Source organism: Acromyrmex echinatior, chromosome 9 (assembly GCF_024713525.1).
Source record: "Acromyrmex echinatior isolate Ae372 chromosome 9, ASM2471352v2, whole genome shotgun sequence".
Taxonomy (NCBI): domain Eukaryota; kingdom Metazoa; phylum Arthropoda; class Insecta; order Hymenoptera; family Formicidae; genus Acromyrmex; species Acromyrmex echinatior.
Window position 1 is genome coordinate 6,509,048 of NC_141860.1, and position 15,519 is coordinate 6,524,566.

General features: G+C 29.9%; 4 protein-coding genes across 9 annotated transcripts; 2 read left to right on the forward strand and 2 right to left on the reverse strand.

The window, feature by feature from the left end:
* The first annotated feature begins 1,077 nt into the window (after positions 1-1,077).
* On the forward strand, positions 1,078-4,676 carry LOC105151086 (enoyl-CoA delta isomerase 2). Of its 3 annotated transcripts, none has more exons than XM_087409137.1 (6): positions 1,078-1,357; positions 3,216-3,367; positions 3,452-3,572; positions 3,824-3,913; positions 4,021-4,161; positions 4,232-4,407. In XM_087409137.1, exons 1-6 carry the CDS (start codon positions 1,256-1,258, stop codon positions 4,232-4,234), a joined length of 609 nt encoding a protein of 202 aa, XP_087265263.1. In that variant the 5' UTR covers positions 1,078-1,255; the 3' UTR covers positions 4,235-4,407. The 3 variants fall into 3 exon arrangements, with proteins under 3 accessions (XP_087265263.1, XP_011062905.1, XP_011062906.1); XM_011064603.2 differs by having other exon boundaries at positions 1,094-1,357; positions 4,258-4,676; XM_011064604.2 differs by lacking the exon at positions 1,078-1,357 and adding an exon at positions 2,298-2,845 and having other exon boundaries at positions 4,258-4,676.
* LOC105151085 (DNA repair and recombination protein RAD54B) lies at positions 4,416-8,812 on the reverse strand. 3 transcript variants are annotated; one of them, XM_087409132.1, is made up of 13 exons: positions 8,179-8,707; positions 7,989-8,088; positions 7,791-7,883; positions 7,535-7,728; positions 7,363-7,459; positions 7,203-7,295; positions 7,003-7,135; positions 6,378-6,931; positions 5,524-6,280; positions 5,232-5,391; positions 5,028-5,154; positions 4,718-4,948; positions 4,416-4,647 (listed from the first exon to the last, which is right to left on the reverse strand). In XM_087409132.1, exons 1-13 carry the CDS (start codon positions 8,481-8,483, stop codon positions 4,585-4,587), a joined length of 2,907 nt encoding a protein of 968 aa, XP_087265258.1. In that variant the 5' UTR covers positions 8,484-8,707; the 3' UTR covers positions 4,416-4,584. The 3 variants fall into 3 exon arrangements, 2 of the variants coding, with proteins under 2 accessions (XP_087265258.1, XP_011062904.1); XM_011064602.2 differs by having other exon boundaries at positions 7,363-7,462; positions 8,179-8,703; XR_015546068.1 differs by lacking the exon at positions 4,416-4,647 and having other exon boundaries at positions 4,836-4,948; positions 5,028-5,140; positions 7,363-7,462; positions 8,179-8,812.
* Positions 8,813-9,510: 698 nt separating this feature from the next.
* On the reverse strand, positions 9,511-13,381 carry LOC105151135 (putative ATP-dependent RNA helicase pitchoune). 2 transcript variants are annotated; one of them, XM_087409133.1, is made up of 10 exons: positions 13,156-13,381; positions 12,868-12,933; positions 12,618-12,692; positions 12,282-12,542; positions 11,702-12,016; positions 11,301-11,602; positions 11,062-11,214; positions 10,779-10,949; positions 10,375-10,552; positions 9,511-10,054 (listed from the first exon to the last, which is right to left on the reverse strand). In XM_087409133.1, exons 1-10 carry the CDS (start codon positions 13,244-13,246, stop codon positions 9,888-9,890), a joined length of 1,779 nt encoding a protein of 592 aa, XP_087265259.1. In that variant the 5' UTR covers positions 13,247-13,381; the 3' UTR covers positions 9,511-9,887. The 2 variants fall into 2 exon arrangements, with proteins under 2 accessions (XP_087265259.1, XP_087265260.1); XM_087409134.1 differs by lacking the exon at positions 12,868-12,933.
* Positions 13,382-13,523: 142 nt separating this feature from the next.
* Positions 13,524-15,428, forward strand: LOC105151084 (BRISC and BRCA1-A complex member 1). The gene has a single exon (XM_011064601.2). The coding sequence runs from the start codon at positions 13,822-13,824 to the stop codon at positions 14,773-14,775; it is 954 nt and encodes a 317-aa protein (XP_011062903.1). The 5' UTR covers positions 13,524-13,821; the 3' UTR covers positions 14,776-15,428.
* The last annotated feature ends 91 nt before the right edge of the window (positions 15,429-15,519 follow it).

A 15,519-nucleotide genomic window follows, 5' to 3' on the forward strand; every position in this document is an offset into this window, starting at 1 on the left:
ATGCATTATTTAAAGAGAGCACGAAGGTGACTCATGTTTATTCATTTTTGTGATTTGTCTACGACAATAGTAAATTTACAAGTAAATTTGTATTAGATTTAAGATAATGCTAAGTTATGTTAAAGAGCTTCTTACGTCAGCTCTTCTGTCGATAACTTCCAACTATTTCGCGCCTAAATTACGTTTCGGATAATGTTTATTTGGATACAAACCAAACACGTCCACGAAGCACTTAAATAATTCGCGCATTTGAGAAACTTTTGTGAGCCTTTTACATTCAAATTTCTATTTCACGCGATTTATGCTCGCGACGTAACATGAAATGTTGCTGCTAATAAAACTCACTTTTGTAGCAAGTATTGTCTAGAAGACAGTGACACGGCCATGTAATCTGTGATTACGCATTGTATTATCGAAACCCATCAATCCATCGTCTATTATTAATATAGATCAGGGTTTCCTAAACTCTTTTCTGACGAAATGTGTTTCTGCGAGATTTTATGCGGATTATTTAAGGAAATTTATAAATAGGAATAATGTAATCACATAATTTACAGACATTTCCAGCTTCAGTAGAATCATACGAAGTAGCAGTATACTCCTTCAATATTTTCATTATTGTCTCTATGCAAAAAAAATTTTCAAAAAATAAAGAGATCAATCCTTATATATGTGTACTGTTTAAGTTTGGGAAATCCTGTGATATTATGTCACAAAATAGTATGTAGATATAGTATTAAAATACAATGTAAAATTATATTATAATGTATATAAAACTATGATACTCGGCTAATTTTATTATTATTGAGTATTAACACGTTATCTAATAGACAAATAATTAGTAAAGAAAGAACGATAAGCTCCAAGTATTTTTCATGAATTTTCTTTACCAACTTACACTTTATAGTTAGCAACGGGTAGAACATTAATTCATAAGTTATGTAATAATGCTAGTATAAATAAAATACAAACATGCAGAGAATTTTTTTATTACATACAATGCTAATACTAATATTTATACACGATGTGTGTACGTGAAAGTAAAATATTCGTGTTATTACTATCAGTGTTATTATGTAATTTTATCATTGTTTAAAACATATATAATGGCCGATATTCATAGTCAGATCTTATATTCAAGACCGTTTTAAGTTACAGTCTTAACAGTAACGAACCAATCAGAGGGCTATATTAGCGTCAAGACTGTCTTAAGACAGTCTTGAAATAAAAACCGACTATTATTACCGCCCAATGAATGCTAAAGATAGAACGACACAATAGCGCATTCTCCGAAGACATAGTGGAATTAGAATTTTTTAACTCCAGAGATGACAGATCTCAGTTCGAGATGATTGACGTTAGTAATATGACTAGTATAGGTGCGTTCGGCAATGTAAATCAGAGATGGTGAGCTTGATCACGTGATCTTTGAGCAATCAGAGTGTCAAGAATTAATTCCGAACAATACAGAGCTGTAAACTGTCCTTTAAGGTTAGGTTATAAAATGAAATTATTTATTTTTATGAAATAAATAAAAAATATTCTATTAATTGAAAATTTCTTTCGCTTTACTAAAAACTGATAATAATCTTATTAAAAGTAGAGCGTTACACATGAATGTAGCAAACTCATACGCTGGTGTTTTTTTAAAGGAAAATACTACATTGCAAAATAAATTTCAGCAATTTGAAATTTATAAGTTATATCACGCTTTTCGTTAGAGTCTTTAATATATTAATACAGTTTGATTTTATTTCATTCTACATGTGCAGTATAAGCTTTGATCTAAAAATTAACTAGCAAATTCTTTGTTATCAAATACGTAATCTCAAATTCATAAAGAGGAAAAGAATTAAAAACTTATTTTCTTTGTTAAATATTGTACATAATGTACTCCATGAATTTTTATTTGATAGCATTTGTTTGAACGTTTGTAGACTCGGACATTATAACAGTTCAAATACACTATTTATAAAATAGATTGAAGTATTAAAAGAAATGAATGTACGTATTATCACATACGAATCAGTTGGTTACATCATAAATATACAGGTTATGAATTTAATTTAGGCGCGAAAATCTGCATTAGCTCTGTGAGCTCAGTCTTTGAAACCGGATTGGATCGAGCAGCTCGATTGGCTCTAGAAATGTTAATACCGAATGAGATGACATATAGCAGAAAGGTACGAGTTGCCGAACGATTTTCGAGATAAAAGAGCAAACGGACGTCTTCAATTTGCAATACCGAACGCACCTTATGAGTAAGCTGTTTATCAGCAAAAAGGATTCGACTTTGCTCATGATATACATGAACTTTCCGCTCTATCTAGTCTTCTATATTTTTTTAGTTTATCTTGGTTTATCTTTGAAACTCATTTTGGAACAGTTATATAAATTTTGGAGTTATACAAGTGTTTTGGAGCATATTGCATTAATATTATTCTTAAAATAAAAACAAATAGCTTTTGAATGCTTATTAGTCAAGTTAATTCTGAAACAGGGATCAAAATCAATAAAGAAATAAGAAATTTATCTTTTAAGTTTTGCAATAGACAATTTTTTGAAAATCTACCGACAATTTGTATTTTTACTTTATAGTATATCAAACGGCATTTTAACTTTTTTAAATATTTTTTTCTATTGTATCACTGTAAGTGGAGAAGCAGACGAATAAGTGCCAAGTAAAATCAAGGTTATACTAGACTAATTGTGCGAATTCTAAATTGCGTTAAAAAAATTTTTCAGTATGACGCATGTAAATTCATTTATTCTGAGTACATTGGAAAATGGAATTCAAAAAGTGGTGCTTAATAAACCCGCCAAAAAAAATGCACTTTCAGTTCAAGTATGCACATAAAAAGTATTTGACAACGTTAACCTTTTGTGGACTGGCAATGTTTAGGATCATCTCCTTTTATTTTATAAAATGTTCGCAGTTTTTATGAAATTTGAGCTAAAGAATAATATGATAATTTACTTCTAATAGGTTTTTTTTCATTTAAAATTCGAATTTTCAGAGAGAACATTCAACCTTAAAGATATCAAGTTTCACAATAATCAGATTATATTTTTGGAATTTGAATTTAGCGAACTCGAAAACTTTTAAAAAGCAAAAATCTCTTCCATAAGTTACTTAAGAAAATTCTGGTCCTCAAAAATAAAATATAAAAATAATTTCATATGAATTTCCTATATCCTATATACATTTTTTACAGATGTATAAGGAATTAAAAATGCTTTTAAATGAATCTGTTGAAAACAACGAAGTATTGATATTTGTATTGACAGCAAATGGAGATTTTTTTAGCAGTGGCAATGACATAAGCGCCTCAATAGAATCTTTTTCGGTTTCTGTTAATACAATTAAGTAAGTATTATAACAAAGAAATATGAAAAATTTATACTTCTCTAAATATAGAAATTAAATCGACAAATATATTATATTTTGCAGGGAATTAATTGATACTATAATTATGTATCCAAAGCTTTTAATAGCTGTTGTTAATGGACCAGCAATAGGAATAGCAACTACAATATTAGGAATTTTTGATATAGTTTACGCTTCAGACAAGGTGCCAATTCAATGATAATTCAATATTATAACTAGACTGCGGATATTTAGGCAAAATACTTAACTGAATATTTTGCATAAATTGCATCTTTACAGATGGCAATCTCAATCTTTTTATTTTACTTATTAATAACTCTTTAATGAATAACGATCGACTGCTAAGACTGTCAAATTTAATATTCAGTTAAGTATTTTGCATAAATATCCATAGTTTAATTATAACTATGTTTGAATGTATTATATAAATTACAGGCATATTTTCAAACACCATTCAGCTCTTTGGGTCTTGTTGCTGAAGGATGTTCTTCGTATACATTCCCAAGATTACTGGGACATTCCAAAGTATGTTTCATTATAAAATATGTACAAGTTATTTTTAAGATTTGCATCTAAAATTTTACTTTTTGTAATATGAGATTTCAATATTAATTGTAAAAATATTTATTTAGGCTGGAGATATGTTGTATTTAGGGTACAAGATGAATGCTCAAGAAGCCAAACAACATGGTTTGGTTAGTAAAGTGTACAATCATGATTCTCTTGAAGAAGTATGGAATTATTTGAACAAGATATCGACACTTTCTTCACAGGTATTATTTTTACTTAAAGTTTTCCGCAAAATTAATTTTTTTTTTATATACATGTGCTACTAAATTATAGTAATAAAATTAATCGATTAATTTCAGTCAATATTAGCGACTAAGCGATTAGTGAGTAGATGGAATAAAGAAATTTTATTAAAAGTTAATGAGGAAGAAATAGAAGAGTTGAAAAAACTATTTGAATCTCCTGAGCTAATCCAAAGGATGTTAAATTTCTTGTCACGAAAAAATAAACTTTAAAATACTTTATATTTTTTTAATAAACAGCAAAAACTAAATTTAATATCTCAAATATTCACAATGTGCATTATATATGGATAAAATATAGTTTTATATAATAACTAATTTTTTATAACAACTAATTTTAATGTATGATTTATATAATTCTTTGTCATTTAATTAAATTATTTTTTACGTTGTAGAATTTTTAAATATGAATGTTATATTATCACTTACTTCTGTTAACATAATATCCTAAAATAAATGTATTTACGAACATTAAATTATTGAATCTTAATTTTTATCAAACTAAATAGTTCATTACCTGCATAACGTCAGATGGAATTGGCTGTTTGTAATGCTGCCAATCTCGAAGCTGATTTATAGTTAAATTTTGTTGAGATGGTTTCTCATACAGTATAAATTGACAGTCTCGTGTCTCATTATTTTTTTCTTTTAATTCTTCGGAAAGTATATGTTCATTCTTATCAGAACATGAACAATTAATTAAATCATGTGTTAATGACATTGTATCACTTGCCAACGTAAATAAATCCTAAAAATGGGAAATATTTTAAATAATGATTTTTGTAATACTTTTTTGTAATTATCGAAATCTTTATAATAAAAAATACTTTTAGCTCTGCAGTAGATAATTTTAGAGATCCAAGGTAATTCAGATCCACTACAGTCTCACTCAGATTGGCTTTGCTAATTTGTCTTTGATATATTTTTTCTTCTATCGTACCTGTGGTTAATAATCTACAAATTGGTTATACAAAATTATATATACTTCCATTAAATACATTATCATGTAATGATATTGAACTTGTACACACCTATAAATGTAGACATTCCTCTTTTGTCCATCTCTCCAAATCCTTGCCATTGCTTGCATATCAGATGCAGGATTCCAATCAGAATCAAATAAAACAAGTCTAGATGCTCCAGGTAAATTCAAGCCAACACCACCTGCCTTTGCACTTAGCAATAGAACTTCTGTAAGAATTATTTTTCTGTAATACATCCATTTTAATTCATAAAATGTATTATAAGTACTATAAGTACAACGTACTATATATGAGTATAATGTATAAGTACAAGATAATTATATTTTTTCACAGAACTTACTGCTATTATCGGTTTGCGTATTAAATTGCTCGGTAATTTTCAATCGTATAGTACTTGAAGTAGCACCATCTAATCTTAAGAATTTTAATCTTTCCATGTTGCATATAGTCTCAAGAAGATCAAGAGTCTGTGTGTAATAGGAGACTAACACCAACTTCTCGTCAGTCTTTTTCAAATTTCTCATTAATGTCTGTACAATTGTGACTTTTCCACAATATTCTGTAAAATTTTCATCTCGTTTTATTTGCGACAAATATGATACTTTTGACAAAACGTCATATAACGCTTTCTCTTCTTCGTTTAGGAACAGATTTGGATGGTTGCAAATTTTTTTAAGAGCAGTAATGATAGATAAATGTATGTTACTTTTGTCTTCTAGACAAATTTTGTTGAACCAAGCATCAGTAATAAGAGAATATAAATCTTTTTGTTTCTTGGTTAAAGAGCAAAATAAGACTATTTCATATTTATATGGTAGATATTTGTTTATTGCTTTTTGCGAACGTCTTAAAATGAAAGATTTGGTGTGTTTATATAATTCTGCGGATCTTTCATTTCCCAGACTAAGAACATCATCATCGGCAGAAGAATATTGCGCTGCGATAATAGGTTCTTCGTAATAACTCTTGTATTCATTAGGTGTGCCAAGAATGCCAGGATTAACAAAATCGATCAGTGCATAAAATTCTTTCAAATCATTTTGTATGGGCGTACCCGTTAAAACAATTCGTTTTTTACAATTTATCTCGTTTAACATCTGCAAGATAAGTAAAATAACAAATATTTACATTGGCATTAATAATAAATAATAATATTATTAATAAATAATGATTATAAATCAAATAGATAATTACTTTTGCTGCTTTAATATTACTATTTTTTAATCTGTGGCCTTCATCACACACAATCAAATCGAAGGTCATTTCATTAATTTCTGTATGACATTTAATGAACATTTCATAACTAATAATCATGATCGAATTTCTCGGATATTTTATAAAATCTTTAGGCTTATTTTTTCCACCTATAACGTATGGAAATATCCTGTGGCGGCCTAACCATTTTACAAATTCCTTTTCCCAATTGTTGCACAAGCTACTAGGTGTTACTATTAATACACGTTTTATAATTGGTTTGCCATATGGGCCCTTCTTCAACATTGTCCAAATTAATGTGATACATTGTAAGGTTTTACCAAGACCCATTTCATCAGCCAAGATTGCACCAAAATAATTTGGTACTTTTAGTCCCATTAAACATTCATAAAGAAACACAATTCCATGGCGTTGATGCTCTCTAAGCTTTGCTACTAAACAGGAATCAACCAAAATTTCCTGTTCTTCTTGGTTCATCAATTCAGTAGAATTTAAATAAGGCATCACTAAAGGCTCACTATTTAATGCTAATCCTTTGTAATATATTTATTTATTTAAATCAATGATTATAATGTAATTAATAATTGATATTATAAATTTGTACCTTTTGTGGATGAAAACAAGGGCATAAATGTATGTATGGAAGACGCTTTAAACTCATTCTTTGATAGTCCCTCTACTATTTTCTCAAGACTTTTCTCTGGTACAGATAGTTCTTGTGACAGTTGCTCTATAATCTAAAAACAACTTTATCAATTTTTCTGCCAATAATAATGCACAAATAAAGATTAATGCAAACTTTACCTCTACTTGTTTGTTCCCTATAATTAATCTGGCTCCTTCTACTGCATTACTTGGATTAATTGTAGTTCTTCCAATGACATTATCATCCAAATCCTATTATATCAGAAGCTTTATATAATAATCTTCAAATTATAAAAGTTTCAGTTGATACAGCAATTACCTTAAGAATAGCGTTTTTCCCAACAATTTCTAACAAGCCATCGCTATCCCATGTTTTATGTTTCTTCGAAGTTACTTTGCTGACCATCACATTGAACCTGCTATATTGATATTTATTTATAGCACAAGAGATAAAAATTAATAATTTAAAAATTTACTTTAAAAATAGTTACATTTTTGTTTTTGCCTCGGGTGAATTTTCAGTTGATGCTTTTTCCTCACAAGTTGTAGCATTTTTATTTTTCTTTGATGACTGAAATGTACATATAATGGATGTTTTAAGTTTTTTTTGCAATGGTTCCTCTATTTCAGGACTTTTCTGTGATATAGACTCTGATATAGACTCTGTCGACACTTTATCTATAATCTAAAATTAACTTTATCAGTTTTTCTGTAAATATTGCATAAATGAAAATTAATATAACTTACCTCTACTTGTTTGCTTCCTATAATTAATTTATAGCCTTCTGCCATATTATTTGGACTAATTGTAGTTCTTCCTATAATATTACCATCTGAATTCTGTAATATGTATCAGAAGAATTTTATAAACAATCTTTATAATCATTTAATGATTTATTAATACAATTATTTAATGATTGAAGATTTGAAGATGTCCTGAATTACCTTAAGAATTGCATTTTTCCCAGTTACTTCTAGTAAACCATCGTCATCCCATGTTTTGTGTTTTTTCGAAGTTATCTTGCTGTACACCACGTTAAAAACACTGTAAGAAATATAGATATTTATTTACAACAAGTAAAATCGAGAGATAGATATAGATCTATTCTAACGTTCGTTCGGAGTATATACTTACATTTTTGTTGTTTGGGGGGAATCAATGATCGACATTTTCTTTTCGCATATCGGAGAATTAGCATTTCGTTTCCTCGGTGAATTATTCTCCAGGTTGACATTATCGCATTCGATCTCATCTTTTTGAGTTATATTTTCGAACAAATGCAATATTTGAGAGTTGTTCCGAATAGACTTTTTCACTAAATCGTTCGGCGTTTTTTCTTGACACGCGGATATCTCATTTTCACTATATTCCTCGGTGCTCGTTTGTTGTTGAACGATCAAAGGGGATATGAATCCCTTCACAGGTCTATTTCGATACATGAATAGATCATTAAACTATTGAAACAACAGCAATCTGCGATCAACAGTATACTCCGAAATACTCCGAAAGGCGCGAAATCGTATAATTGAACCATAGATGGCGGTCAACTGGAATTACCAACTACAAAATTTTTATTTGCATGATTTAATTCCTCCATAGTTATTTGGATGTTGGTAATTTGTCGATATATTTTGTGAAGCGCAAAATTCAAACTTTCAAAAATCAATAAAATGTTTTGTGATTAAATGAAAAGAAAAGATATTAAAAATATTCGCTATTTTGAGACAAAAAATTTATAGAATTTTATATCAGTTAAATCTATTGCAAGTATAAATAGCTGAAATTTTAATTCCCAGAAACAGCAAATTATCAAAAGAACACAGTTAGATAAGAGATGATGCAAATCAAAATCTCAAACATATCAACTTTTTATTTATAATTCTTTATTTTATATAAAAATATGTAGAAATCAGATAACAGCTGAATGCCAAGAATGTTTGCTTGTCAATGTAAATAGCATGTATTTTTTACATATTTTATTAGACGAATTATACAGACATTGAATTCGCTGAAGGCATCAAGTAGTTTGCCGCTCGATGCGATTGTAGATTCGGATCAATCCCATCTACGCTCATATGCAATTTTTTCTTTGATTACCAATACTTTGTTATTGAAACCTCACTAGAGGCCCTATGTTCCATACAGGAGTTAAAAAAACATACATACATAGATGCATAATAAATTCGCTAAGATTTGCTAGTAATGTCAATAATTGCAATACTAGAATCGCTTTATCAAAATGCAATTGAATTTTTCAGTATTCTACAAACAAAATTTTAAAGATAAAATATATTTTATTATTCTCAATTTATTGGGTTGTTACATAAGTTCGGTTTTGTAGGATAGAATAAAACTATTATATATATATATTTTCTATTTTTTAAAGAAATTGACAATTATACTATTCGAGAAAGCAAAGTTTGTAATTTTTTGGACACATGATAGGCCCACAAAGTGAGAAGAAAATTTTTCTTTTTTTTCAGCTCGTTGTTTTCTCTGTGAAAAAAACCAATTTACATAAACTCAAAAAATATATTCGTAGTAACTTTTATGAAATAGGTTTCAAGTTTTAAAATCTCTTTTTTAACTTTAAATTCCATTCATTTTTAATGAAAATATTGTATATACAATTTTAAGCTAACAAAATCGAACAAACTTATGTAACACATCCAATATGTAGCTATAATAATAATAAGGCTTATACATTTAAATAGATACTTGTACTTATTATGTTAAACATATAAAACTGTACAATAATATCTATAAGATAATAATAATTAATTATGCGTTATAACTAAACGCTATTCATCATTTATGCGTGTAAAGAGTACATGAATGATCCATTATCTGCTGAATTGCCGGTTATCTTGCCTACGTTTGCCTACTTGGCGGAAGGTCTTGGTGCGCTTCACCTGCTTTGCTGAACTTGGATCGTTTATGTTTTTAAAGTGTCCATAACCACCTCCACCGAGTCTTTTTCGTGGTCGTGAAGCTTTACTGATTCCTACTTCTATAATGTGCAATAAAAATTAAATTTAAAAAATGATGTTTGTCACGATGCAGACTGTTTGAGTAATAATATTTATACTGTATTCAAATTTCTATATACGATTTAATTTTTTTTAACAGTTTTGATAAATTAACGATTATAAAAAGATAGAATACGTTAAAGAAATTGATTTTGATCAAATATAGATATTAAAAACAAAAAATATTTAAAAAATTAAATTGTTTCGTTTTTAGAAATTATTAAAAATTTCCAATGAGAATTATTTATATTATACTTATGAAAGTACTTGCGCTTAATGTTAACTTTTTAAAAAGACTTACTCAAATCTACCGCTGGCGGTACAACAAATCCGAACGATTTGGCGACTTTTGCCAAATCCAAGGTCTCTATATCGAAAACGTGTTTCAAATGATGAGAATCATATGCTCTAACATAATTCTTAAATGCCTCTTTTGCTGACTGATGTAAGAAATAATTCTTCGAAATCAACTTTTCAAGCTAAAAAAAAAAGAAAATAGCATTTTATATCACCTCTAGAACGTGCAGATATGTTTGTTAAATTGATAGAATTGATAGTTTCGATTTCTTGATAGAATATATGAGATATAAATCTTACTAATTTTCAAATTTTTTAAATTCTGTCCAAAGGTCTTAAACTAAGGTCTATATAGAAAATAATTTTAAAAACAAACTAGAAAAAGATTATAATACCTATATTGCTTACTTGCAATTGTATATCGGCAATTTTATTCCAAGAGAATTCATATTCGTTCACGGGTACACGGGCTATCTTAAGATATCGAAGAAAGCCAAGTTCCTCTGGTCGCAATATCAGCAAAGCGTGACCACTGCTGCCTTCTCCGCGAGCAGTTCGACCTACGCGATGTATATATTCCTAAAAATCGCACAACTACATATTACAAATCTGTTTAACTGCTAATCTAAGTTTATCGTTGGAAATTATCTTAATAATAATCCGCAAAGCAAAATATTGTATCAATCCTTACCTTAGGATCGTCTGGTGGATCAAACTGCACGATCCAATCAACATCTGGTATATCTAGACCTCTTGCGGCCACATCAGTGCAAAGTAAAGTCCCAGTGGAAGCATTGCAAAATAGATAAAAGGTTGTGGTTCTTTTCGTTTGTTTTTGTTTACCCTGTCAATGAGAATGCGAATATTAAATTAGAAAAGAGTTTTGTTATCAATATAGAAAACAGTGCAGAAAAAGATTTTATAACTTACATGAATACTCATTACTGGCAAATCAATATAATTCAAGAGTTCATGATGATATTTAACGGACATGCAGGAACTAAAAAAAACCATTATTTTCTTTTGTCTGTTCTTCTTTAAGAAAGTGAACAGAAGTAAAAATCTTTTCTCGCTTGGACATGTTACGTATCCTTGTTGTAAACCCTCTACAGTTGCCATTTCCTTGTCGTCGTCAACTCCGACGTATATAGGTTCTTTTTTGAGAGCTAACGTTGTTATCATTGCTATTTTTTGTGTTTGTGTCGCACTAAAAAGCATAGTCTGTCGGCGTTCTGCAACAATAATTCATATAGTAATAGGAAAAAAAATACATAGCTAATTTGACTTTAATATTGAAGTTAAATTATACATATATGCAAAATATTACTAACTGGGAAGAATGTTAATAATTTGCTTTAACTCTTCTTCGTAACCGATGTCTAAAATACGATCGGCCTCATCGATAATCAAACACTGGAGATTTTTGTATAAGAAATCAGGTGTGTTTTGCAAATGATCTAATAATCGTCCCGGTGTTGCCACAATAATATTGATTCCCTTTTCAAGTTTTTGTGCTTCGGTTTGTCTACTAGCACCGCCCATTAGTAGACCATATGTGTGATAATGATATTTCATCAATTCTTTCAAGACTCCAAAAGTTTGCATAGCTAATTCTCTTGTGGGAGACATAATAATACATCCAGTACCTGCAAATATCTATTTATTATATCTCATTCCTATTGATTTTATATAATTAGAACATTAAAGTTTTACTGTATTACTGATTTTTAAACATTTATTTTTATATTACTCAAAGCTAAAAAAGGTATTATAATATTATAATATATAATATATATAAAATGATGACTACATAAATATTTTATTTTATATTGTACTAAATCTATAAGTTATTCATAAAACAAAAAATTTTTCATAATGCCATTCTGGTGCAAAGCCATCGAGATTACATACCATTACGAGGCATAAACTTCAATTTGTAAATCAGTTCAACAGCAGGAATCAAAAACGCTAAAGTTTTGCCAGATCCAGTTTTGGCAGCACCAACCAAATCTCTTCCTTCCAAAAGAGGAGGAATAGCTTTCGCTTGTATCTCTGTCATATTTGTAAAACCCATATCCTTTATTGCTTTTAATGTATTCTCACATACTTTTCCATTTAATACTGAGAAGCTTGTATCATTTGTTACTTCAAAACCTACAGTTGTGCCAGGTACTAAACAAAGTTGATATACTAATATTACTAATGTACAAATATCATTTAACAATTAATTATACTAAAAATACATACAATTTTCAGTAACCAAAGATTTCTCTATTACATCAGACTTTTCATTTTCTTCAGAGGCTTTTAATTTTCTTTTTTCTAAAAAAAAAAGATAAAGTTTTTATTAATAATTATATAATAAAATAAAAAATAAGAATAATAATTAACAAAACATATATTGACATTAACTTCTCAATAAAACAGATTGTAAAAAATATCAATGTTTATGTAATAAAAAAATCTGTTATAAAAATTGATTAAAATAAGTTATTACTTTCTAGAGGAATATCTTCTGTGCGGTCCTGATCTATTTCAGTTGCTTTTACTGATTCATGTGTATCTGTGTAAGAAACAAGCCTTGATTGAAATAATGTGATTGTTTTTGTCACAAAGGATTAAAACAAAAATAAAAATTCATTGGCTTTAATAATTGACAATTTTACATATATGTAGATGTATTCTATTTTCTGTTAATAATTAAAATTGTACACGTTTTAGAAAGATAATTATATCAGTTATTTTTTTTCCACGAGATCTAACCTCGAAGTTCGCATGCTCTTACCTTTCTGTTCTTCTCGGCGTTTCAGTACGTTTAATTTCGTCTTTTCCCGGTTTTTAATTTTTCGCATCAATATTTTTTCGGGCACGGACATTTTCTTGAGTTGTGGAATATATCGTGGCTATATTAAAAATCGTGGATACGAAACTAATATCCTCGTGGTAAACCACATGTGAAAGTGTACACACTTGAAAGCCTTGAAGTTGAAGATCAAGGTACATTTTCACGAGCTGCCCGGGCCGGCCGTTTCAGCGACAAAAAGATCACGTGGTCAAAATTGACGAACATCAAGCATCAATTTCGATCACGTGGTCGTTTTTGTCGCTGAAACAGCTGATTTGAGTGTCTCATGAAAATGTACCGAAGTAATATTTCGCGCGATTACGAACAATTTCAATTTAAGAATCTAACGAGTAGATAGATGAGCAAATTATCAGGGTAGGTCTGTTCAGGGCACTTCTGACTTCAGGGTTTATTTGACGTTATCAGGAACTGTCAGGCACACAGTTCGATTTTAAATTACCCATATAATATATTGCGCAAAATCTACGCGCTATGTGAAGTTTCCAAATTGTTTCGAAGTGGCTCGAGATATTTATTAAGGCAAGACTACATCTCGAGTGGTGCGAAGAGGTTAGATTCATCCTTAAATACTTACCAAGTATAAATATGTCAGACAAGGAGACGAATGATGAGATCCAAGTGATAGCTGAAAAACTGCATAACGTTACGACCATCGAGCCAACGTACAACAATACTCCGCAACAGCAGCAGCAGCAGCAGGCAAAGAGTTCACGGAAAAGCAACAATAACGGGGTAGTGCGTCATCCTACAGATAGCAAAAGGCCTGATGCCACCACTACTACAGCTACCGCGGAGGAATATGTTTTTATAAGAAACGTACCTGAGCTCAATTTGCCTGAGAAGATTCTATTTGTTATCGACACAGTGAGGGAGCAGCAATGCACGCCTTTCAAACTAGGTACGGGTGCGATATATCTACCTCTGTTCATGATAAAACGTGTGGTGGAGAACTTTATTGGCGCAAAGTCTACCATACAGCCTGGGGTGCATGAGTATGCGCTGATGAGCTTGGATTCATATAGTGCTTCCTGGCTCTGTGACTACACCAGTAATACAAAGACTATTATCAATCATCTGGAGAGTATCACAGAAGATGTACCAGACGAGGAGCAAAAGACCTACGATTTAGGGTTGCTATTTGAGGTAATACACTCTCGGATAGCAATGCCAGGGAGGAGCCAACCGACGTTCACTTCACGTGTTATCTTCATATATGGACGATCAAATTCCGTCCCGAAGTTCCACACTGGACAGAAGTATTTAGAGAATTTAACGGAGAACCCATACTTCTTCTTGGATGTGCTGTTTGCCCATGAACCACCTAGCGATGACAATATGTGCGAGGCGGTATATGCCGAAATCGCTGCTTTAGACACAACGAATTTCTCTTATATCTTCGAAGTAGGTAGGAACGCTGCTAAAATACATGATAATATGGCGAAGCTCTTAGCACATCCGTTGCAACGTCCACCACAGAAGGATGCTTCTTATACTCTTTATTCAATGACGGCCAATCAGGAAGTACATACTAATGTATAGTGCTATGTATATTTGTTAGTGTTAGTAGGTAACTTATTTCCATGGAAAAGTTTGCATATTTTCTATCGGATCAGATCTACATTATTAATATGATATTATTTAAAGATAATATTTTATTTGATATCAATAATATCTTTTATAGTGATCCTAAAGGCGTTTACTTTGCCGATTTAGTAGGATTTATATACAAATGGTTTATATGTTATTAACTTCGGTACTGAAGAACAGCGGTTTTGCACTTGTAAAATTAATATTTTTGGTTTGTATATTTAGATTTGTAAAGATCAACGACAAAAACCAATCATATTTAAAAAAATCTTCCAACAGTTGCAAAGCTACTTTTTTTTGCTGAATATAACCATTGGCTGAATTTAGCAGAAGAAACAGTTTTGCAACTGTTGTAAAATTCTTTAATGTTGGTTTCGTCTTTAGTTCTTCACTGGATCTAAATATATAAACCAATCGTGTTAAAGAATTTCACAACAGATTGACGCATTACTCTACATTATTACATCAGTTTCACATCACATATACATACATTTGCTAATTAATCTTTCATATTAGATATCTAAGCCTAATTCTAACTCATCATTGTTTGTTCGTGTAATTCCTAGTCCAAACCAAGATCATTTTATTTTTTATGTCATAGTCAAAGTGTTAATTAAGTAAATGTATATTTACTGTAATCATTGTGTATATATATATATATATATATATATATATATATATATATATATTGACTAG